The 26,146-nt window shown below is 40.0% G+C and overlaps 1 protein-coding gene across 1 annotated transcript in view; it reads left to right on the top strand.

The window, feature by feature from the left end:
* PCNX2 (pecanex 2) overlaps nt 1–26,146 on the top strand; it is a 248,327-nt gene that overhangs the window by 161,984 nt on the left and 60,197 nt on the right. Inside the window, 2 exon segments of the mRNA XM_030556904.1 lie at nt 6,816–6,924; nt 11,772–11,901. Coding sequence (XP_030412764.1) covers nt 6,816–6,924; nt 11,772–11,901 — 239 coding nt within the window.

Raw genomic sequence — 26,146 nt, 5'->3', positions numbered from 1 at the left:
ACTTCTGTGGTACACAAGGAATGCAGAAGCCCTGCATGCAGTCACTCTGCCATCCATATCCAGGTGTTGCGGGGCTTCCAGGATGTGGAGGACTTTTGCAGGGCCCACTGCAAAGGGGTGGAGTTCACTTTGTGCTGAACTCCTGTTGATATCAGTGGGAGATCAGCACATGTAGAGAGCAGATTATTAGCGTTATGCAGATAACTCTGCCCTGATAAACCCTCACAGCATGCTTGTGTGTTAGGTAAATGTAATTGCCACTTTACAGATGATAAACTTAGATGCAGCAAAGTTAAGTAAGGCAGTGACAGAGTCATAATTAGAGCTTAGACGCCCCAATTCTCAGTACCCCAGACTGATCACCCTCCCTCCTTGTCTGATATGTTGCATTTAAAAAAAAAAGATGTATGAGATTAATAACAAGTATTTTTATGTATCCGTTTTTTAAATTTGCTGCTAAAGCACATTATATAGCAAGAATTAACAAGATAACCTGTGAAGAGGAAAAATGTTAACTCAGTTTCCTTCTTCCATTTCTTGTTAAAATGGTGAGCATGCTATTAATGCATTAATGGTACATGTCTCATTTAGGTAAGCATCAAGAAATCATACAGAATAAAGGCTTCAAGCTTTCTGAAGCAGATGCAAATAGGGATTGTACAGAACCTGTTTGTTGCTGATTCAAATTGATTTTTCTGTTCAAATTATGCCAACAGAATGTTATAATGGCTTGTGGCAGTAGCACTGAAAAGTATTACTATTTCCAGTAAATCCTGTTTTCCAAGATTTCAGAAGAGGCATGTGTTTCAATTGACATTAGGCTATGAACTGGGGACATAATCTGCTCTGTTGCAAACATCAGCATAACAAAAACAAACAAACAGTGGTTTCAGCAGGTTTTAATTTAGTATTTACCACAAAAAACTTGACCATTTAAAAAAAAATATTTTTGTTAATTTATATGGACATAGGTACATATATAATCAGGAAGATGAAGTACAAATAATTAGGCCTACAAATACAGATTTTAGTTCAAACACACAAGGTGGTACCAGTCAGTGAAGTAGAAGTGATAGAACATGTGGAAAATTAAATGCCAAAGAAACATTTGAAAGTCTGAGCACAGAATCCTCCAGGCCTAACCTGAAATTTTAAGAAGTGGAACCATAAGGCATCCAGTTCCAATGTAGTAAAAATTGTTTTTGTATTTAAAGACGATGGTTTTAGGGGCCATTTATGTTGCACACAAAGCATACAAATATATTTAAAAAAAAATTCTGTTTTAACCAAACATGTTTACAAGAATTAATTATGGCAGGTAAATTCCATTTTTATGCTTTTTTAGCTCCAGTCCTACAAAGGGATCTACCCACACAGTCTCACTGGATGCCACACAGATAGACAGGTCCATGCGGACAAAAACTTTTGCAAGATAGGGGCCTTGCAAAGTATCCTTATCAACTTCAAACTCAGTTTATTAAATGAACTGATACTTGCTACGCTGATGATAGAAGCCCACCAGACCTGAGACAAGGAGATAATTAGAGAAACAAAACTGTATTTCAGATGCTACAGGACAAATTTAATGTAAGTAACTGTAATTACCCAATCTTGCTATTGAGTTAACCCACAGAATTTAATCTGTGATATCTGGTATGTATAACAAGGCAAGAATAGTCATACACAAAAACACATTTTTACAGATCAGGGCCTTTAGCTCTTCTTTCTCTTTGATGTACATTTAAGTCCGAAGGTATTTCTTATGAGGAAGAATTTTGTGGCTGCTAACAGCTTTACCTTACAGAAGACTTTAAAGATGATCAGTATAATAAAATGCATATCTGTATAAAATAAATATAATTAAGATCTATTTGTTCTGCTTTCTAACTTTACAGTGAAAGGAATGCAGTAGTTTAAAGTCACTGAATATACTAGTAATTTTTACTAATTTAAAAGCAAGAAACTGGTTGCTGTGCAAAACTATCACATGAGTAACATCTGGGAACACTAAAACTTTACATGCACTAAATAATATTTCATTCCTCTGCTTAGTGAACTGTACAAAACACTCAAGATCTAAAGAAATGTTATAATAAGAATACGTTTTGATAACCCACCCTATATGGGATAGAGGTAGTCTGAATTAGAACCTCCATCCTTTATGCAGCTCCGAGGGAGAGGTCATGGAGCTTCTTCTGCTTATCAAATTCAGCATAGGATTTAAAAAAAAAAAAAAAGGCTTTCACAACAGATAGGAGATTTCATTCTTGTGATCTAATATTACCATAAACGTATCAAGATCAAGTTAATTACCATCTTTCCCAAACAAAGTAAAAGGAAAGCTTTAGTAAGTGTAAGTTTATATATTTCTGATCATTTACAAACATTTAACCTTTTCTTTTAAATTGGCAGCACCTTATCTTTAATTGAAGATTTATATGAGAGTACCACCAGTAAAAGTCAATGATATTGCCTGTGTGGTTGAGGATAGTGTTTGGAGAGGCAAATTTTAGCTGCTTCAGTACCTTTCTGAAGCAAAAATAATGTTACTATGTAAATCCTTTGAGTTCTCAAGCTAGGCATAGAAGACTGTATTCAGTATAATTTCTGATCTAGGTGAAACAAGTGATGAATAAAACCTGTTCAGGTTGATCTGGCAAAGGAAAGTCTTTAGCTCTTGATTCTTTATATTGTGGTTGCTTAATAAATGAAGGTGACAATTTCTCTGGCAAATATTGTCAGATTATGAAAAGTGCTAGAGGTCACATCATCATTAAAGTGTTCTGCAGAAAAAGGAAAACTCACTAGAATTTTCCTTTTTGCATATAATTTTTTTTGAAGTTGGTAACACACTCCACCACCCATCTCTGAGAATCATTAGTTGTGTGATGGCAAATAGCAGAAAGTTCAGGAAATGGCCAGTGAGGAGAGCAATTCTTTTTGATTTGTCCTCCTCTTTGCTTCTGGAGGAAGAGTGCATTGAGCTTATGAACTGGCTGGATGGAGAAAGCATCCTTTCTCCTTCTGTCAGAAGTAGCAGTGGAGGTTGTGGGTGACAGGCAGCAGAGAGCCAAGACCTACTGAGTCCCTTCTATTCTGGAAAACGGTGTAGATATTAGTGATTCATAAAATGAATGAAACAAAACAGAAAAGGCTCCCCCTAGTTTAGGTTTTATTACAACACAAAACTTGAACTAAGTTTGCTGACTTTTGAGAACCATTTGGTGAATGTTGACTGCATTTTGAGTGCATTTGGGCTGATTTGTGGGCTTGTGATTTTCAGTATGAAAAGGCAGACCTTTGTGGTTTTTACCATACTTTCACTTTGAGTTTTTGAAGGTCTCAAATTTGAGTTGTTAGCTTTTAAGAAAAGAGAGATTTTTCTCCCAGCTGTTCAGTCAAGCATTTCAGATATATAGAGGTTAAACAAACAAAAAACCCAGAAGATTAAACAGCCTGAATAAAAGTCTGCTCTACTCTCAATCAGATTTCACTTGCATGCCATACTTAATGTCATAGTCCTCCAGTCAAAGTCAGAAAATCATAGAAATGTAGGACTGGAAGAGACCTCTAGCCCCCTGCAATGAGGTAGGACCGAGTAAATCTAAATGACCCCTGACAGGTGTTTGTTCAATCTGTCCTCCAGAAATGGGTGATACAGTTCAGGGCTACTGCACTCGTGTTTCCCCGTTGTGGTTCAGCAAGGGCACAACTCTAGGCTCCTAGCTCCTCAGCCGTCACCTCTCTTGGATGGAGACCCATGTCTCATTCCCTCCTGACCAGGATTTTTCCAGGCTGTACAGTTCTCTGCCTACACTGTGAGTTCCGCAACAAGCCAGGTGGCCTAACCAAGCCAGTGTCTGTGCTTTCCCTACTCTTTGAAGGCCATGAACAACATAATTACCCAAAGTTATAAGCTATCACATAGCCCTTTCTAAGCAAGCACATTAATTCTTAAGGTGAAAATGTTAGAGAAAACATATTAAAAATTATAAAAAAACTTACACACATGCTAACAGGCTTATCAGAGATCACCCCCAACTCCAACAAGGGCTCTGGCAGGATTATTCCTTCAAACCCCACCAAGGAGTTTTTCTGTGGTCACAAGTTCATAACAGCTTTTGCTCAGAACAAGAACACCTGTGCATGGGTTACCCTTTCTTTTGTACAGTCTGGGTCTTTGACTGCAGATACTATGAATAAGTAATCATCTAGCCAATGGTTCTCTTTTCAGGGTGTCGCATCAAAAGATTGGTTCTGGAGGTGGGAATTTGTATTCCCCATCTCACCACCAGGTATTTCCCAAGAAACCCATTTAATTTTGTTTGTCCCAAAAGTTCCCTCTTGCCTGACACATTGTTTAAAGTAGTTCTTTGAAACTCATAGTGCTTCCCAGAGTTTATGCTGGCCACATCTCCACACCCTGGAGAAGCTACATCTAAAAAATAATAACTATAATTCATAAACTTTGCTTTTATAATACAATAGACCCCAAAGCTATTTAAACTTAATTCAACAAGATTTTCCAAAATTATTGCAGGAAATTGATGTATTTGTTACAATGGAGAGTCCACAATCTGCCTTAGAAACCTGGTCTAGAGATTGCTGCAGATCTCTAGAACATTACTTCTTGTCCTACCTTCAGTGGACATGAAGAATAATTGGTCACTGTTCTTTTTATATAACCCTTAATATATTTGAAGACTGTTATCAGGTCCCTCTCTGTCTTCTTTTCTCAAGGCTAAACAAGCCCATTTTTTAACCTTTCCTTATAGGTCAGGTTTTCTAAATCCTTTGTCACTTTTGTTGTTCTCTGCTGGACTCTCTCCGATTTTGCCACATCTTTCCTAAAGTGTGGCACCCAGAATTGGACACGCTCCATCTGAGGACTCACCGATGGCAAATAGAGTGGGATAGTTACCTCCCAGGTCTTATATATGACACTCTTGTTGTTAACTCCTAGAATGATATTAGCCTTTTTAGCAACTGCATCATATTTTTGAGTCATATTCAATTTCTGATTCACCACAACATGCAGCTCCTTTTTGTTAATACTACTGCTTAACCAATTATTCCCCATTTTGTAGTTGTGTATTTGGTCTGTCCTTCCAAAGTGTAATCGTGTCTACTTTGTTTCCTCTGTAAGTCAAGACCTGAATTCCTTATATACCAAAACAAACAAACCTCACAACAGAAATTTGGGGGAGAGTCATGAAGGTTTGTTTTAGAGAGACCATACAACCTGGTTTTACCAGGACTATCCTTGTTTTTCAAATGATGTCTGGACTTGTCTTTGTAGCAAAAATAGTTTGAGTGTTGCTACTACCTTGAGTCCCATCCCCCACCACACACACACAAAAAGTATAGGGTGTTGTACCTTGAATTGGCTGGCCTGTCAGGGGGAATAGGCTATAGCTCAGTTTAGACAACTATGGGATATGCCTCCTCAAATCTTAGTGCCACACACAAATGAGTGCAGCACCAGAGTGGACACAGCAGATCAAGTATTATTTTGCAGTGTGAATGCTCTCACTTGAGCTAGGCTAATTCAAGAGAAGTAACTCGTGTAGATAACTTGAATTAGCTCTGCAGTGAAGTCATAGCCTCTGTGTCCTTCACGCTTTTCTTGGGAGGCCTAAAATATCCTGTTTTTTTCATTTCACCAGTCAAAATAAGTAGTAGGTACAAAATGCTTGTTCAGGATGTGTTGCTACAATGTTATGAAGTGTTGTGTACACTCCTTTTTCGTTCTTGTGTACAGTGCATGTGAGCTTCTTACCAACCCTGGTTGAAGGCCAAAGCTTGTCATAATTTGTCAGGTGACAACACTGCAATAGGAGTCTGTTGATGACCCAGTCTAGTCAGCACAAAAATTCTGCTCCGGGCCTTTGCAGAGGGAGCTGGGGGTAAAAATCCACCGCTTCAGGAAATAGACATATAGTGTTCTTGAGTAGGGAGCTAGCCATGTACATTTTACAAAAGTCAAAACCAATGTTCTTTGCCATTCTGTCCCAGCTGTGTGGTTCATTATATGAAGCGTTCCAGTTTTCTCTACTGACCACCCGTTACAGATTCACTATTATTCCCAATATATTTATCTCTCATCTTTTCTACCATATTGTCATGCACAGTGAAAAGAACATTTTTTTCTCTGGCTTTTTAAATGAATATGTTAGAACTTCTTAAGAAGTATTATTTAATAGAATGTGTTTTTTGTTTCTCTGACCAGAACAGCTGAAGATGTGAAAGGAAATTGATAGACACAAATCTCAGAAGACTTACGATGATTAGGCTGCATATAGATTAGATCCAAGAGGTCCCAATTTAATAAGGGAATCTCTGCTAGCAGAAACATGCCTATTCTTCAGCTGTATATGTGCCTATTCTTCAATTTTCCGTGGTGGTGCTAAAAGAATATCATAGAAGTTAATGGATAATAGTACAAGTTAGCAAGATAACTAAGTTAGCACATAACTGTACAATTTTACTCCTCCTTTGAGCACAAATGCTTTTAAAAGAAAATCACTTAGGCCCCAGTTCAGTTAGGTACTTAAGCATGTATCTAAACTTAAACACTTGAGTAGTTCATGGGACTAATCATGCTTAAAGTTAAGTGCATGCCTTAGCATCTTCCTGAATCAGGGCCTTAATATGAGTGAATAAAGTAGCACAATAGAAACTAAATTTCATTCATTCCAGTACAGTTATCAGACAATGCACAATTGTAAAGGATTTAGAATTTTAAAATTTTACTGTTGAAATTACCTTGATACCTGTAAATGTCATCATATTTTTTTTCTTTCTCTTGTTTTCAGCTGTGGGAACTACTGCAAAAATTACAGTTTATGATGACATACATTGCTCCCTGGCAGATTGCGTGGGGATCTTCATTTCACGTGTTCGCTCAGCTCTTCTCAGTACCTCATATCCTTTACAAATTTTTTGTTTGTTTTTTTGTTTACTCCCAGTTTCACTGTTCATGTATGTACAGGGTTTGAACAAAGAGAGTAACATTTAATAAAACACTGAAAATATTTTACACTGATTCTGGGATACCATGTTACTTCTAATAAGGTCTCTTTAGACAGAGGGGACCCAGTTTTTCTCTGTTATTTGGATGCAGCTGTTGACTGTATTAGGAATTGCAACTGGGGAATTGAGCAGAATTTGGACCAGGATGTTTAATGCTATTTCCTTCTTCCCCATTCATATTTAGCTAATTCTCTTTTCTTATAATGTTCTCTCTCATCCTAGCATAAAACTTAGTGGGTCTTGTGTAGAAAAAGTATTCTCAGTACAATTTGTCCATCTTGGGTGAACTGTCTTCTCTATAATGCTGTTCTTGTGGGGTGCTGAGCATCCTTTTAACAGCTAGCCTTGGCTAATGCCTGAATGTAGGAATTTGCTTCATCTGGTTTTTCCCTGTTGCATCCTTCTAAATTTTTCCCATCTTAATTGTAGTCTGACTTTGATTTTCTTTTACACAGATTTTCCATTGAGTGGGTTGGGAAGTTTCCTCCTTTTAAAATTTTCCACTTTTGGTTCTAAGACATTAAATGTCATAGGATAGCTGGAAACATACTTACAATAGCCCTCAAAAGGAAAGATTCCAAAAAAACATTATTAACAAAAGTTAATAGTAAAAGTAAAGCTGGCTCCAACCAATTTTGAAGCAGTAGGCGTAGCAAGAGCTATTATCAAAATCCACATTCTGTATTAATTTGAGTCCCTATTTTTATCTAGGAATTGCAATTAAGCAGTTTATTTAAAGTTATTTAGCAGAACATTTCAAAACTGAAGATTATATTTTAACAAGATTTCTCTTCAAATGCAATTATTTTGTAGTGACAGTAACTTTAATGTTAATAAAATCCCTAAGTAGGATTTTTTTAAAAAGTAAGGCAGTTACTGAATAGGATTTAGTTGATTTATGTAGTTATTGTTGAAGTACATTTAGACTGGGTATATATTATTTAAGTTAATGATATCCGTGTTAAATGCAAAACAGTATCTTAACGTAATGTTATGGTTAAGAATTCACATGAAAAAGTTACTGTTCCCACAACAACAATAACTCTGTCCTTGTGTATATAAGCATGGAATTTTCTATTAACTTTTATGCATCATCCCCATTAAAAATAATGCAAAAATGCTACATATGCACAAAAGAGCCAAATTACAGTATGGTTGATCTGGGAACCATAACTTGGAATTGACTACATTATGTTCAGATAAATTTCCAATTGTGATGTTACAATAACATAATATCTTTCATTTAAAAAAACAGAAAAAATCCAGTGAGAGATCACACAGTAAACCAAACATAACATGCACGTACTTTAATGTTCTCGCATGTATATGTAAAGAGACATTCAAATGAACACACTGAGGACCAGTGGGATTTGTTGTATGCTTAATGTAAGTAGGATTTGGTTTTCAAAGATGTATAGGTTTGGGGTGTACAGTAATCATTTTGAAACTTGCCCATTTTCTATGTCCTGACCCTTAAAACGAGAAGACTAGTAGTGACACTTATTTCCATCATCATATTAAAAGTGCTTTCTTAACATTTTTATTTGCATTGTTGAACCTTTTCCACATAACTTAATATAGTAAATACTTTTCCTTCCATGCTATGAACCATTGTAACAACATTGCCTGAAAAGATAATGAGATCATCTCACTGCTTCTATTATGTATATAATTTATATAACAACTATATGTGAACAAAATGGTTTTGGAAGTCTTAATGAATTTGTGGGAGTACGAGAGCTGTAGACCAAGGCCAACCCCGCAACCAGTTACTAATAAATGTAGGGTAAAATTTTCAAAAGCATCTAGGTGACTTAAGAGCCTAAAATGGTTTTATTTTCCTTTGTACATAAAACTAGAGAATATGACTGTACTCCATAAATTCCAACCTCATTGTTGACGTTAATATAATTAGAAGTCCATGGGAACTTTATGTGAATAAAATGGCTGTGGGATCAAGAGCAGAATTATTAGTATTTCAGATTACACAGTTTAAGATGTGCCACCACTGCTGCCTTGTGATTCCTGCACTGATATCAGAGAAGCAAGCCAAAAGCACCCATCTGCCCCATCTCCTTTTTCCAATTGCGTACACCCAGAGACCTGTGACTCCAGCGCTGGTCTCAGAAGGAAGCCTTTAAGACTCAGGTTGTGTGTTTGGGTTGGAAAAGATGGAATCTACCCAAAGCCCAACATATCATGGGCTGTAGTGGAACACCTCAGCAGTCACTATTCCAGCCTTCAATATATGCACAGAGATGGAAACCTATTTATACTAACCGCTCCATGACCGCACTGTAAGATTTCACAACTACTGGTTCTTGCAAAACTTGGATCCAGTTGCCCTCTCCCTTGGCCAGTTTTAGTCTTTTCTTCCATGCTGCCCTAAAAGAAGTCCATGCAGGTTTTTGTGGGAATTTGTGGAAGCCTCTGGTATCTGCTTTGTCCATCTTTGCCCCATATGGGCGTATTATGGAAGTTCCGTAACATGGAGGGTCTTGTGTGTGCCTTCTGCCAAGGGATGAATTCTGCTCATACAGCAGTCTTAAAGAAGATAGTGCACAGGGAAAATTAACTGAAACATAATATGGGAAAGTAAGCTTTTAAATTCATGGTAATAATACCATAGTACCATAATAATACTTGAACATTATCAGTGCATCGCTACCAAACATAAATGAACATAATAAAAATACGTTAGTTGCTATGAGTTAAAAGTATCTGTGATCACAGACGAAAATAATTACCCACACTACACATCAAAGTGAGGTAAGGAATATTTAGAAATGAACTTAATTAGAAAATTATTTATCATGTTCTATAAATATTCATGACACTTTACAATAGCTAAAGTATGTGTGACAAAACAAATTCCCTGTCCTGACATTTGGAAAATGTGGAGCATGTAGGATACAAATATTATAAGAAGATTCCAAAATTTAAAGAAAGAGGGCATGGTCCTGTTACCTGCTCCTATGATCTGTCTATGTATGTTACACTCTTAATTAAAACCGCTCTCCAAAAGTCAATGAGAATTGTCTTCCAAGTGACATAATAATCATTATGCCATTTGGCTGGAAGAGAACCCAATGACTGTTATTGTTTGATCTGTACATTTAATGTAAACATTCCACAGTGAAATCATCATGTTGACTGTTTTTATGTTCATTACTTTGAAGCAGTCTTTAGAAGACTGTCATTATCTGTGCTCCTTGTTTTCCTCCCATCTTTTCAGCTCCTCTGATCACTCAGCTTATTTGACACTTGCAAATAATTCTTTATCTTTCAGAACCAGTGTGGGTTACGATTCCAGTGTAATGTAACGATTGAAGTTTGCTGACAAACTTTTGCCCTTCTGTATGTTCTCTCTGATGGTTTTTGAACTTTTAGCCTCTTAGGGCAGCTCAGTTTGCAAACTCACTAATGCACTCAGACACCATTCCAGATCACTCTCTTTTAATAAGTTTAAGGATTTTCAATGATCGCTGTTGCTAATTATTTGTTGGTAAATGCTGCATATTGCTTCCAAAGCTTGGCTAATAGACTTCTAGTGGAAAAACTGCAATGTGAATATTTTTCAGTTTTAAAATAAAATATGCATTACAAATTGAGCTTTAGTTTTGCAAAAATTGCAGAATCTATATACTGGACATTATTAGAATAGGCTGAATCAAAAGTCTATTGCTCTTGAGTGATTGGACTTTAATTCTGGTTTCAGAGAGGCACCATTGGTGGTGTAATCCCAGTACTTTGATACTTGCCCAGCAGCCCTATGATGCTTTATAAAATACTCTTTTTTTCCAAGTAAGGTGTAAAATGAGGTAATTGAGTCTGTCATGCCAACAGGTTGCATGTAGCATTCTCTCCAGAAAATCAAGAGCCTGGTGTAACTAAAATGAGAATTTGTTCCCAAGTCTTTTAAATCATGCTCTTGTTACATCTTTCTTTATGTATTTATCCATCTCTTTGTTATGTTTCCTAGATTCGTTTTCAGCACATCTAGAATGTATAATATAATAATCATTTTAAAGTAGTAAACCATGAATGCATGCATGCACCAGGATGTTTACCTATGTTACTTCCCCTGCACTCTTCTTCCCACTTTGTGGACAATTCAATGAATATGATATGTAGAAGATTTTTACTAGGCAATCAGTATGTGATAATAAATATCTGAAGAAAGCTAGGATGAGTTCCACTTGTTGGAAAGCCTCATTTCAAATCAGCAGTTTTGATGATATATTCATGCTCTTGGGGAAGAAAACACAAGGTGAAATGATTGATCCATTGATACCAGTTGCAAAACTCCCATTGACTTCAGTGGGCTCAGAATTTCACCCAAAATGATTAAGGATAAGAGATTTCTGTGCCAGATCCTCTGGTCCACTAACACTGTTGTATAAATGGCATTAAAGCAGCTGGAGAAGGCTGGTAGAGAACCTCCCCACCTTCACCCCCGGAACAGGGAAACTCTGGCAGAAATCTGACACAAGTGGCTCTGCTGCCAGCCATTCCACCCTGCAACTTGTTCGCCTAAACATATGGCCTTCATTATTAGAACTATTTAAATTTGAAGAGCTACAGTCCTCATCTTAACAATTAGTCCCGTTGTGTATGACTTCAGAGCTTCTCGCCCACCTTGGAAAATATGATAAAAATAGAATAGCTTAGGAGCTGTCTGAAGAACTATTTAAAAGTGTGATGAACTCATTCATGTTGCCTTAACTTGAACTTTTCAGACTCTGCCATGCTTTTCTTTCAAACTCTGGCCACTTCGATCTTTTCTACTCCACTGAGTCCATTTCTTGGTAGTGTCATTTTTATCACATCGTATGCCAGACCAGTCAAGTTCTGGGAGAAAAACTACAAGTAAGACAATTAAAGTTTTGTATACCTGTTATTTGGAATGTTTTTTGCTTATTAGTTTCATTTCTGCTGTTTTTGTTTTTTAAAAGCTAGTTCCACATGTTGCTCTAGGGCATGAGAATAACCTTTTTCTTAAGGTCTTGGTCCTACTGTATTAATATTTTGTACTTACTCAATTATTTATTAAAATATACTTAAATAATTATCAGGATCATACATATGATATGTCATATCACATTTACTATACAGACAGACAGCAACAAAGCTATAGAAATCGTAAGTGTCCTTTATTGTTTTAGTAGCTAGTGTTAGCAAACTTTTACCAGTTTGCAGATGGTGGGGCGCTCTCAGCACTAAATGTGAATGGGCAAACCGATGAGTCTGACGCAATGATTTTAACAGGTAATATTTCATAGAGATTGAGATCATGTTTGGTTGTTTTTGACTGTAGTTTTCTGTCTTCTAGTTGGACAAGAAAATAAACTTAAGAACATAGAAATTATTTAATAATGATTCTATACATTTTATTTTAGTGCCTTTTATCCAGTAGGATCTCAAAGCAGTTTACAGACTATATATAGTTTTTTTCATCCACCTTTTATATGCAGCCTGCTTTGGAGTAAAATATTGCAGCTGTTGAACAGCAGACAGAAACTCAGAGTAGTTTAGGACAGGCAGTAAAGAATGTAAGCCAAAATAGGAGCTGGCCAGACCAACAAGGAGTGAAGCACACTTTGTGTGTCTGTTGCACATACATGGCCTCACATCAGCATGATATCTGAGCACCTCCCAAGTATTTAAATATAGAAATAACTGTCTCTTTTTCTTCCTTTCCAGCCTGTAGGAATAGTAGTGTGATCAGTTTGTAGATTTTTCTGTTAGGTTGGTTTTGGTTTATGTGAGTGAATGGATGGGTGTGAATGCACGGGGATGAAGAAATAAATAAACAAAGAATATTATGAAGTCAAAGAGGGTTTGTATTTATTTCCAAAAATTATTAGTTTTTTTTGGTTATCTTTTGTGGAGGGTAGGGGGGATTTCATAATCTGGGTCCAGCTTTTGTGAAAGTTCTGGCTTCTGCTCTCACAAGCATCCCTTAGTTTAATTGCTCTAGAATCTAGTGGAATGTAGCTTTTGTGTGAGCTCATAGAAATGGAAGGAGAGAGAACCTCTCAGGTAGCTAGAGTGCAAGTGCATGGAGTGGAGAACTGAGGCGATCTGTTCATGGGGTCCTGTGTTGCTAAACAGAAAGGATTGCTGTATTTTATGTCAGCTGGAGTTTTTTGAAGGCATGTGGCTTCTTTCCTAGATATGAGTTACAGAATCAAACATGGCAGTCATGAATGCATGGGGCACATCGTGCCAGTCCTAACGGTCAGAGATCTGGATATCTTCAGGTTATTTCTAGGTGGAAGTGGGCGGTTTTGGTTTGGTTTAGTTTGATATTTTTTTCATCAAAAGGAATTAAGGCCAAAATGTTTAAACTTGGATGCCTGATGTTAGGCACCTAAATCCATGTTTGAAAGAGACTGAGCACCTACCAGCTCCCCTTAAAATCAATGGGAGCTGCAGTTGCTCATCATCTCTGAAAATCAAACCACTTATTTAGGCACCTGACATTTGGCTCCCCAGTTTGAAAATCTTGGGGTAGACCTTTTAATATTTAATTCCAGTGCCCTTTCTCTCCTATTCAAAATAAATATATTCTAGTTTTGAAGATACACACAAACTTTAGGTTCTTTATGAAAACTGGGCAGTGGAGGAGGGAAGATTGGCTTTGAGCAACATTAACATCTGTCATTAAATTTTCAGTCTAACCCCTTGATAATTTGCCTGAGTGCTTGCCTAGTGCTTTCTTTCTCATGTATTTAAAACACTTGTTTCTGTTTGTCATTAATTTCTGTTTTCATCTTAGTTATTACTTTTGCCTCCCTAGTTCATTTTCCCCCTTACTCCTTGTATTTGTGTTTTGCATAGCCTTGTTCAGTGACATTTTATATTCCCAAGCAAATGGGTCTGTCTTCCTAAGTAATTTTCAGGCCTATGCTACCACTCTTGCTTGCATTGAGTAGTACCTTACTCCATAAGTATTCCAACTGAAATCATTGGGAGTACTCATGAACTAAAGCAATACTCTTTATGAGCAAGCAAGGCAGAATTAGACCCTTAATGGTCTTCACTCATCCAGAAGTCATTTTTACTCATTACACAAATGGCACACATATGGCAGTACATATTTTCTTTTAAGCATCCTGCATTTTTTTAGTGCCCTTCTGTAGTTCTTTCTTTGCTTACTAATTCACCCCACATGTAGCATATACTAATGCTATGTACTCAGAGGGTCAGATCCTTAGCTGGTGTGTATTCCCATAGTTCCACTGGAGTCAATGGATCTGTGAAAGTTTATGCCTGCTGGAATCTCCCTACTTTTCTCAAAGTTTGTCATTCAGAATTTTTTAAACATTTTGTCTTTCTTCTTAAAGTTGTTCATGTTTTGAAGACCATATTCATTTGCCAAATGTGCTCTTTGTTATGCACAAGAAAATGTGGTATGGTTTCTTGCTTCCTTTTCAACTTTTTTTAAAAGGGACGTGAAAAAGCAGCCTTGCAGAAGATTCTGATAGCCAGCCAAGTGAAATAAACATTTGCCCGAACATGTGGTAGCCTGCAAAACTTGTATATAATCACCTTACATGCATCTATATTCATTTTGTCATTAGCACTTCTGGCTCTGATTCCACTTTTCTTCACTTTCATGTCAATCTTTTATTGTTTTCATGAATAGTAGAGCTTTCTAAGCAGAGTGAGAGTTTGAATTTAGAAGTTCCTGAGGGCCTTAAAGAAACACTGTCAGATAAAAATTGGGCACAATATTATATTAAAAGTAGAACAATATACAATAATGGGATGAGGATAATCAGAAAGTGTCAAACCAACACTGTTTTAAGGTCTGATCCTGCAAAACATTACTTACATGAGCAGTCCTTCCTCACAAACTGTCCTATTGAAGTCAGTGAGGCTAATCTACATTCTTAAGCCCCTTGGTAGGAAAATATCTATTGTAGTAGTTACTAGAGATTGCTCCATGAAAGGGTCCGTCTAATGCAGAGAAAGTTACGAAATCAAAAGGATTGCATTTTGATGCATTAAGGGATAGGAAATCTTATGAAGATGATAGAACAAAAGACTCAGGAAGTTGAATTGGACTGGAACATTGTTCTAGCACCTCCCAAATCCTTCTTAGGGTGTGCAGAAGAATGCACACTATCATAGAATCATTGAATCATAGAAGATTAGCATTGGAAGAGACCTCAGGAGGTCATCTTGTCCAATCCCCTGCTTAAAGCAGGACCAACATCAATTAAATCATCCCAGCCAAGGCTTTGACAAGCCGGGCCTTAAAAACCTCTAAGGACAGAGATTCCACCACCTCCCTAGGTAACCCATTCCAGTGCTTCACCACCCTCCTAGTGAAATAGTATTTCCTAATATCCAACCTAGACCTCCCCCACTGCAACTAGAGACCTTTGCTCCTTGTTCTGTCATCTGCCACCACTGAAAACAGACTAGCGCCATCCTCTTTGGAACCCCCCTCCATCTTCAGGTAATTGAAGGCTTCTATCAAATCCCCCTTCACTCTTCTCTTCTGCTAACTAAATAAGCCCAGTTCCCTCAGCCTCTCCTCATAAGTCATGTGCCCCAGCCCTCTAATCATTTTCGTTGCCCTCCGCTGGACTCACTCCAATTTGTCCACATCCTTTCTGTAGTGGAGGGGACCCAAACTGGATGCAGTACTCCAGATGTGGCCTCACCAATGCCGAATAGAGGGGAATAATCACTTCCTTCGATCTGCTGGCAATGCTCCTATGAATACAGCCCAATATGCCATTGGTCTTCTTGGCAACAAGGGCACACTGCTGACTCATATCCAGCTTCTCATCCACTGTAATCCCCAGGTCCTTTTCTGCAGAACTGCTGCTTAGCCAGCCAGTCCTCAGTCTGTAGCAGTGCATGGGATTCTTCCTTGCTAAGTGCCAAACTCTGCACTTATCCTTGCTGAATCTCATCAGATTTTTTTTGGCCCAGTCCTCCAATTTGTCTAGGCCAAGTTTACATACATTGATAGCTAATATTTGTTAACAGGTAAATGGGTAGATACAGAAGCAGATGTTGCAGGAATTGGCATTTCATAACTAGATATGGAGTTCATTGAGGAAGAACTATTTTGTCCAGTAGTTTTTGTAAGGGAGAGCCATAGGTGCATATGTGTAAAGCTTTGAGTACTGTTATTATGTTGACGAAGCATTAGGATGGGTGGAGGGGAGATGATGACAGAGAACTGATGACCAGGACGGAGAGAGTCTTGAGGCCACCAGTCTGGGTAGCAAGCAACTTCTCCAACTCTGCAGTGGAGTGCAGTTTGGCTATCTCTTTACCCTGCTCCTTGGATATATGCAGTAGCTTCTTTATACCATGTCCTGCATTTCCACTGTGTCTTCTAATCTTTCCATTTCTGCTTAGACAGGAAAAATTTAATCCCTCAAGTCTGTACTTTGGCAACAGACCCTCCTACCTCTTTGGGCAGCAGAGTAGGGAGCTGGCAGTGCGAGACACGGAATTAGGCCAATTATTTGTTTTTTAAATTGGGATGGAGGAATGTAACCGGGTAAAGAAGCTGTACCAGTAAGCAAAACTTCCTTTGGGGTAGGGACTAGGCGTTGCTTTTACATGCCCTCCTGGGTCTGCACAGCACTTTAGCACATTGTGTGTAGTACAGGAACAGAATATAATAATTGCTTATAATAAAAATGTGTGCTCGCTATAGAGTGGCCAGATGTCCCAATTTTATAGGGAGAGTCCCAATTTTTGGGGCCTTTTCTTATATAGGAACCTATTACCCCCCACCCCGTCCCGATTTTTCACACTTGCTGTCTGGTCACCCTAGCTGACTATATACAATATCTAATAATCACTCCAATCCATCATAGAGATCAATTAGTTTTTTTAAAAAAAGAAACCTTCAAAGAAGTAAACAAGAAAAAAATAGGAGAATGATGGGAAAGGGCAAATTACAACGCTACTATTTTGTTTACAACTTAGCAAATGTGTAGACAGCACTGCATTTGGTGGGGGATACACAAAAGCGCAAAGTTATCTCACTACTTGATCGTTAGTTGCCCCATGGGAGTCAAACTCTGAGAAATTTTTGCCTTCTCTTTTTTTTAAAAAAAAAAAGAGGCTTGATACAAAACCCAGCTCTGTCCTGTCGCTAGCATGTGTTCCACTCCCAGTTTAAAGAGTCCTGTTTTACTCTTTATTTTCACAGCTGTTCAGATGATTAGACCATAAATGTCAGAGGGAGTGAAAAGGAAATAGCAGTAAATCTCATTTAATATATAGCACTTTAAAGCTTCAACTATCTCTTCCAAAACTACCCTTTCATTCCATTTTTTCTTGTTTTAAAACATACTTTGTCATGCTTCAGCTCTAAAGTCCCCCTTCTCTCTTCCATGTCTCTTATTTTATATCTTGGATATAGGAATGGACAGAATAGTGCAGTAAGTTTACTTTTCTTGCCCACTGAGTCTAATTGCTTGACCACTTAAAGCAGCCTGGTAAAGGTGTTTGCTGCTACAACTCTGATGCATTCCAGCAAGCAAACTGCCACCAGGAATTTTGGTATTTCACTTACAAGCCTCTCTCTCCCCTTCTTTCCTGTTTCTATTCTTTCTCAGTCATCTGTCTCAATTTCTATTTTGGGTATGGCACAGCTTACATTTGCTTTGAGGGACTCCAGTGAATTGGTGTGTGGTGTAACTAAATTAGTTAAGTGTCTCTAAAGAGGTTATGATTGAATTGCTGGTTATCTTAGAACTGTATTTCCAGCCTCCTTGCTATACTGAGAATCTTGTAACAAGTCTTCTTTATCTCCAGCTTTTCAAGTGTATCACAGTGTTTATTGTTCCAGTCACTGTGATCTGGAAAATAGCCACCTTGAAATGTTAAGTATCAGAGGGGTAGCCATGTTAGTCTGGATCTGTAAAAGCAACAACGAGTCCTGTGGCACCTTATAGACTAACAGATGTTTTGAAGCATGAGCTTTCGTGAGTGAATACCCACTTCGTCAGATGCATGTAGTGGAAATTTCCAGGGGCAGGTGTATATACATGCAAGCAGGAAGCAGGCTAGAGATAATGAGGTTAGTTCAATCAGAGAGGATGAGGCCCTCTTCTAGCAGTTGAGGTGTGAAAACCAAGGGAGGAGAAACTGGTTTTGTAGTTGGCAAGCCATTCACAGTCTTTGTTTAATCCTGAGCTGATGGTGTCAAATTTGCAGATGAACTGAAGCTCAGCAGTTTCTCTTTGAAGTCTGGTCCTGAAGTTTTTTTGCTGCAGGATGGCTACCTTAAGATCTGCTATTGTGTGGCCAGGGAAGTTGAAGTGTTCTCCTACAGGTTTTTGTATATTGCCATTCCTAATATCTGATTTGTGTCCATTTATCCTTTTCCGTAGAGACTGTCCAGTTTGGCCAATGTACATAGCAGAGGGGCATTGCTGGCATATGATGGCGTGTATTACATTGGTGGACGTGCAGGTGAATGAACCGGTGATGGTGTGGCTGATCTGGTTAGGTCCTGGGATGGTGTTGCTGATGTAGATATGTGGACAGAGTTGGCATCGAGGTTTGTTGCATGGATTGGTTCCTGAGTTAGAGTTACTATGGTGCGGTATGCAGTTACTTGTGAGAATGTGCTTCAGGTTGGCAGGTTGTCTGTGGGCGAGGACTGGCCTGGCACCCAAGGCCTGTGAAAGTGTGGGATCATTGTCCAGGATGGGTTGTAGATCCCCGATGATGCATTGGAGGGGTTTTAGCTGAGGACTGTATGTGATGGCCAGTGGAGTCCTGTTGTTTTCTTTCTTGGGTTTGTCGTGCAGTAGAAGGCTTCTGGCTACACGTCTGGCTCTGCTGATCTGTTTCCTTATTTCCTTGTGTGGGTACTGTAGTTTTGAGAATGCTTGGTGGAGATTTTTATAGGTGTTGGTCTCTGAGGGATTGGAGCAGATGCATTTGTACCTCAGTGCTTGGCTGTAGACAATGGATCGTGTGGTGTGCCCAGGATGGAAGCTGGAGGCATGAAGATAGGCATAGCGGTCAGTAGGTTTTCAGTATAGGGTGGTGTTAATGTGACCACCACTTATTTGCACCGTGGTGTGTAGGAAGTGGACCTCCCGTGTAGATTGGTCCAGGCTGAGGCTGGGGTGGAAGCTGTTGAAATCGTGGTGGAATTTTTCAAGAGTCTCCTTCCCATGGGTCCAGATGATGAAGATGTCATCAATGTAGCGTAGGCAGAGAAGGGGCATGAGTGGACAAGAGCTGAGGAAGCGTTGTTCCAGGTCAGCCATAAAAATGTTGGCATATTGTGGGGCCATGCAGGTGCCCATAGCGTTGCCACTGATTTGGAGACATATATTGTCATCAAATTTCAAATAGTTGTGTGTGAGGATAAAGGCACAGAGCTCAGCAACCAGTTATGCTGTGGCATCATCAGGGATACTGTTCCTGACAGCTTGTATTCCATCTGTGTGTGGGATGTTTGTGTAGAGAGCCTCTACATCCATGGTGGCTAGGATGGTGTTTTCTGGAAGGTCACCAATGCATTGTAGTTTCCTCAGGAAATCAGTGGTGTCACGGAGATAGCTGGAAGTGCTGGTGGCATAGGGTCTGAGTAGAGAGTCCACATATCCAGACAGTCCTTCAGTGAGAGTGCCAATGCCCGAGATGATGGGGTGTCCAGGATTTCCGGTTTTGTGGATCTTGGGTAGTAGATAGAAAAACCCTGGTCGGGGCTCTAAGGGTACGTTGATCTGTTCTAGTGTTAGTGTAGGGAGTGTCCTGAGTAGATGGTGCAGTTTCTTAGTGTATTCCTCAGTGGGATCTGAGGGAAGTGGCCTGTAGAATTTGGTATTGGAGAGTTGTCTGGCGGCCTCCTTTTGGTAGTCAGACCTGTTCAAGATGACAACAGCACCTCCTTTATCCGCCTCTTTGATTATAATGTCAGGGTGGTTTCTGAGGCTGTGGATGGCATTGCGTTTTGCACGATTTAGGTTATGAGGCAAGCAGTGTTGTTTTTCCACAATTTCTGCCTGTGCACATTGGCGGAAGCATTCTGTGTATAGGTCCAGACTGTCATTTCGACCCTCAGGAGGAGTCCATGTGGAGTTCTTCTTGTGCTGTTGGTGGGAGGGTAACTGTGTATCAGTGGGCTGTTCGGTGTTATCCTGAAAGTATTCTTTGAGTTGGAGAAGGCGAAAGTAGGCTTCCAGATCGCCGCAGAACTGTATCACTGTATCATATTTGTGGGGGTAGTTGGGCAGAAAGAGAGTCCCCGAGATAGGACAGACTTTTCTGCTGGGCTATGTGTGTGGTTGGATTGATTGACGATATTGCTGGGTGGGTTAGGGGTACTATGGTTGTGGCCCCATGTGGCAGGTAAGAGTTTAGACAACTTACAGTCCTTTTTCCTTTGTAGAGAGGTGAAGTGAGTAATGTAGATCTCCTGTCTTATTTTAGTGAAGTCTGTTTGTTTGTATGGAAGTTTGGTTATTTATGAGAGTCTCCAGGTTGGAGAGCTATTTTTTGATGTTTTCCTGTTTGCTGTATATAATGTTAATGTTCTTGGGAAAGGAGAGATAAGAAGCCCTGCATAACATATGTACTGAAGTCAACCTTTCCTTTTTCTAGTGGAGTACAGAGAAACTTCAGAGGAGAAGCATTTGCCAGTGTGGCCATAATTAGAACTTACCTATATCATGCATGCAGGGCACGGGGAGCTAAAAAGTAAGATGTGCCCATTCAGCTCCTTCCCCATATCTAAAATAATCATCCCTCCTCCTCCAAAAGCACATATCATGATACCTCGTGGTTCCTCCTGCTTGTCAATAAGCCCGCCTACCTCTCCTCTCCCATTGTCATGGCCTCTGGACTGGGACAAACTCTCCTCCCCCCCACCTCTCCATAATTCTTGTTTGCAAGTTACACATGGCAAACTATTTATATTTTTCCTTTCACATATGTTTAAAATGCAAGATGATGTCAAAAAGTCTTCTATTGCTTTGTTCTTTAGTCTTGTGTATCTGACATTCCTCCTCTTGTTCTTAGACCCTGACAATAGTGAGGTTTACTCAGGAACAAGGGCATTTCTAGACATTTTGCCGCCCCAAGCATGGCAGGCAGGCTGCCTTCGGTGGCTTGCCTGTGGAGGGTCTGCTGGTTCCAGGTCTGCAGAGGGTCTGCTGATCCCACGCCTGCAGAAGGTCCGCCGAAGCCACGAGACCAGCGGATCCTCCGCAGGCACACCTACAGCAGGTCCGCCGAAGCCGCGGGACCAGCAGACCTTCTGCAGGCATGCCGCCAAAGGCAGCCTGCCTGCCGTCCTCGCGGCGACTGGCAGAGTGCCCCCAGTGGCTTGCCGCCCCAAGCATGCGGTTAGCATGCTGGTGCCTGGAGCCACTCCTGCTCAGGAAATATCATAGCAGATACTGTCTAGTTCAGTAGTCTCTGACTGACATTGGTCTAGATACTTTAGAGAAAAGGCAAGAAACTCTGTTTGGAATAATCTGCCCATAACCTTCATGAATTAGAGGTTGCTTTATGCCCTCAAGCATATCCCTACTAAAGTTGTGTTATGTTCTGTCTAATATAACTGTGGGTGTTCCCATAACTCAGAGAAATTTTTTTATTCCCACTAGGCTCTTGGCCTCAAAGATCAATTGTGGCAGTGAGTTCCACAGTTAATTGCATTGAGTTAAAAAAAATTCTTTTATTGGATTTACATTTGCTGCCTTGCAGTTTCATTGAATGTCCTCATGCTTGTATTATGAGAGAAGATAAATCGGAGCCCTTGATCTAGCTTCTTAATACTGTTCATTACAGTAGAACCTCAGAGTTATGAACACCTTGGGAATGGAGGTTGTTCGTAACTCTGAACAAAACATTATGGTTGTTCTTTCAAGAGTTTACAACTGAACGTTGACTTAATACAGCTTTGAAATGTTACTATGAAGATGAAAAATGCTGCTTTTAAGACCTCTTAATTTCAGTTAAACAGAGAAACAGTTTCCCTTTATTTCTTTAGTAGTTTACGTTTAACACAGTACAGTACTGTATTTCTTTTATTTAGTTTGTTGGTGGTGGTGGTGGTGGTTGTTATTATTATTATTATTTTGTCTCTGCTGCTGCTTGATTGTGTGCTTCCGGTTCCAAATGAGATGTGTGGTTGACCCATTAGTTCATATCTCTGAGGTTCTACTGTAGTTTGTATTTATTTTTCATGTACCTCCTGTTAAGCTCCACTCTAAAGAACTGGTAAACAGTCCCCATTTTTTCAGTCTCTTCTCATTCTGAAGCCTCTCTGGTGCTGCTCTGTTTCTGCAGTATCTGTATGAGTGTGGGTGGCTGGAAGCTGGCACATTATTCCAGGTCAGGCAGGGAGTACCATGGAATAATATCATGACATTATAATAGTCTCAGTATTATTTCTTTTCCCACTCTCTGTACAACTAACATTTCTGTTTGCTTTTTGACTACCATGGTGCACTTATTAGAAGTTTACATTGAATTGGCTGCAGTGACCTTCAAATCTTTTTTTTAAATGGCTACAGTTAATTAACAGACAAATTATTCAAAAGCCTGTAAAAGAAAAAAGACTTTTTTTTAAGAGAGAGGATTTATAAAATAAAACAAGTAGAGGTAAATGAACACATTAGTGGCAATTCGAATGTTCAGGGTCCAGCATTTAATACAGAGTGGTCACCTAGGCCTGTTCTAAAGCCTGCTGAAATCAATGGCAGTCTTTCCATTGGCTTCAAAGGGCATTGGATCAGATCGCCGGGGATGCAACTATTGTACTCTGGAAACTCCAGATCTGATCTTAGTAGCCCTCTGTGTGCGGAACTCCTGCAAACTACACACCCAGCTGGGAACATGCAGAGCAAGCCAGCCTGAGCCAAGGGAGCATTAGCACATTCAAATCCTGCTGGTTGCTCCCATGATAACGCAGTGCCTGTTGGGAGCATCTGAAATTTTCATGCCAGTCTAGAAATGTGCCCCTCATATCTACTAAGGCAGGGACAGTCATCACATTCCCAGTCTAGTCAGAGTGTGTGCACAGCAGGGAGCAGCCACCAATTATAGTAATGCAGCAGCGCCACGGTAGCCAAGGTTGCATCATATCCGTTTGAAGATCGACCTTTCTAAGTCCCTTAAAATTGACATGATTAGTCAGATTCCTTTGAAATTTGGTGTGCCTCAGGAGAGTATAAGATCGGATTAATGACCCAAATTTTGAGTAATTTGAGCCAGAGGTTCCAGAGATATAAGGCACCCCCAAAACAGTCATTTTTCATAAAAGTTTCTGGATGGCTGTTTTATGTACAGAGCCTAAAGATCGAACTATTGATGTGATGCTAGTGAAAAATATCTGTTAAGTTTTACACCTGGCACCCACTAAGTCTTTGGTGGACCTAAACTGAGAACTGTATTTTTTAAAATGTAGATTTTTACATGGTGCATGTGCCAGTACAGAAAACTAGAGGGTTTCCATTCCCACCATTTTTATGCTTTTAAAGCTTGGCTCTTGTAAGGGCTCTAAAATCTGAGTGGTTACTTGGATTCCTTTGAAATTTGATGTGCCTCTTGGGGACATGGGATAGCATTAGTAAGCCAAATTTGAAGCCATTTAAGGGGTTCCTGAGTTACAGATTCTCCCAAAATGATTTCCTTTTGTTGCCTTGTACTGCTAAATTGAGAGAGATTTATGACTGGATGAGTCACAGACCTCATTGAAATTGATGGCTGTGAACTCACCCTTCAATTATTATAACTAAGAATAAATTAATGGCAAGGCCCCACCTAACACAAAAGGAGTTTTAGATTGAGCGGCTGGAGGTGGCTGCAATTTGTGAGTCATGGATGGCATAGCTTGGGGGAAAGTAATCAAAGTATTTTTTGGGGGGAAATGAGACGTGAATGCTTCCTAGGAGGGAAGGAGTATTAGGGTGTGGAGGACTATGGGAATATGGGGAGAGGAGTTTGAGTCTGCAGCAAGAGGAGGGGGGTAATGCAGAAGCGGATAAGTGGGAATGGGTGGTAGAGCTAGGGAGAAAGTTTGGGACACAAGTGAGGGAAGTATTGACACCTGCCAGTGTGCCCCAACCCTTTTCACTCCCAGCCCTGCCAGTGCACCCCAGCTCTGTCAGTGTATCCCAACTCTAGTGCATCCCCCAAAGTATTTGGGGGAATAATTAGACAAGTCAATGCTTCCTTGAAGGTGAAGATTAATTGGGAAGGTGTAGGAATGTGAGAGAATAGGGAAAGAGGGATTTGGAGCTACAGCAAGCCTAGAAAAATGGGGATGGATGGTAGGGGAAGGGAAAGAAGCTGAGGGCTTAGGTGAAGTAGGTGTGGGGGCTAGGAGGAGTGAAGGGGTGAGACTGTGGGAAAGTAATATGGTGCAGGAATGGTGGGGGACTGGGGAAGCATAGGGACCGGGGCACCAGTCAACCACACATTCTCCTCTCTTGTGTGTGTGCCCAGATCTGGGAGGGGTCTTGCCCTTCTAGTGGGTTCTGAGACTCTCTATCTGCCCCCCTCATATGAGCTGGGATATGGGGGTGTCTGAGCCCATCTCACTGTCCCCCATACATGGGCCAGGATCTGGGGGCCCCATGTCTATCTACAGTGACTCTCACTCCCTTCTCCCCTCATGTAAGCCAGATTTTGGGAGGATCTGAGGCCCCCTCCCTGCCACTCATGGGAAATCCCTGTCCTCTGCTTGGGGAGCTTACAATAGGCATGATTAGCACATGCACCAAGAAGAAAGTACTGCTGAGACTGGGGCGAGGAGCTGAAAACTAGTCTGTTTGACACACATCAGAAACTCTCCAGCACTATGGAGTAGGCAAGGCAACAGCCACTGACATGAATGGGGCAGTTTGTGCATCTCAGAGCTGTTGTTTCCAGTTGTATTCACTTCCATGGGGTATTCTCTTTCCTCTGACAACATCTAATTGAGATGAATAGGCCACTTAACACCTGTCTTAGCTTGCAACTTTGAGCCTGAAACACACTTTGAGCAGAAATCTGAGAATGAACTGTAAACATTTGGGAAAAATCTGTCTCTGTCAAGTGTGTTTTTTCTATGTAGCTGCTTTTTTATTTTGAAGAAATCTGAGTACAGCAGAATATTCAAAAGGTGCACCCACTCCTTGAATACTGTATCCAGTTCTGGTTGCCCCCTCTCAAGAATGAAATAGGCAAACTGGAAAGGATTCAGAGAAGTGCAACAAAAATGATCAAGGGTAAAGAACAGCTTCCATACAAGGGGAGACTAAAAAGATTAGAGTTGTTCACCTGAGAAAAGAGACAACTAAGGGGAATATGATAGAGATCTATAAAAATCACTACAGTAACATACGAACTGCAAACCTAGGTGAGAACTACAACTGCTTAAATGACCACTAACGCCTTCCAATAAACATTTCTCTTTCTGTTTAAAAAAACCTAGGAAATTTAAATGGCAAAAATCTTCATTAACGCAGAATTAAGGTTGCCTGATAAGAGCTAGTGCCCTATGAAAACCAGGAAATAGAGTTAAGGTTAATGTCCCTGCAACCTTAACTCTGCCCTCTTAGAGGAATGCTCCAAAGGCCCATAAGACAGATTCTCCTACTCTGCCTTTTTGCTGTAATGGACAGGTGCTACTTGCACTTACCCTATACTCAAACACTGAGCCTATTACTCCAAAAGAATAACTCATTTGTAAAATTTAATCACCAGTTCATACCCTTTTACAAACCCTTCACACTTGCACACGGAATATAGTACCTTAACCTATACTTTTTGCTACTCATCATTAAGTCCACAGTTTGCTCTCATACCCCACCTCACTACTGATAATACCCATGGCAAGAAGACTCCAGTGCCCTGCTGAGGACTCAGCTTACAGCAGTGGTGGGCAATCTGCGGCCCGTCAGTGTAATCTGCTGGCGGGCCGCAAGACAGTTTTTGTTTACATTTGCACGGCAACCCGCAGCTCCCAGTGGCTGTGGTTCGCCGTTCCTGGCCAATGGGAACTGTAGGAAGCATCAACCAGCGTGTCCCTGCAGCCCACACTGCTTCCCAGAGCTCCCGTTGGCCAGGAACGGTGAACCCAGCCACTGGGAGCTGCGGGCGGCTGTGGAAATGTAAA

This window comes from Gopherus evgoodei, chromosome 3 (genome assembly GCF_007399415.2).
Source record: "Gopherus evgoodei ecotype Sinaloan lineage chromosome 3, rGopEvg1_v1.p, whole genome shotgun sequence".
Classification (NCBI taxonomy): Eukaryota; Metazoa; Chordata; order Testudines; family Testudinidae; genus Gopherus; species Gopherus evgoodei.
The sequence above is the reverse complement of the archived record's forward strand: the minus strand, read 5'-3'. Positions and strand labels throughout refer to the sequence as shown.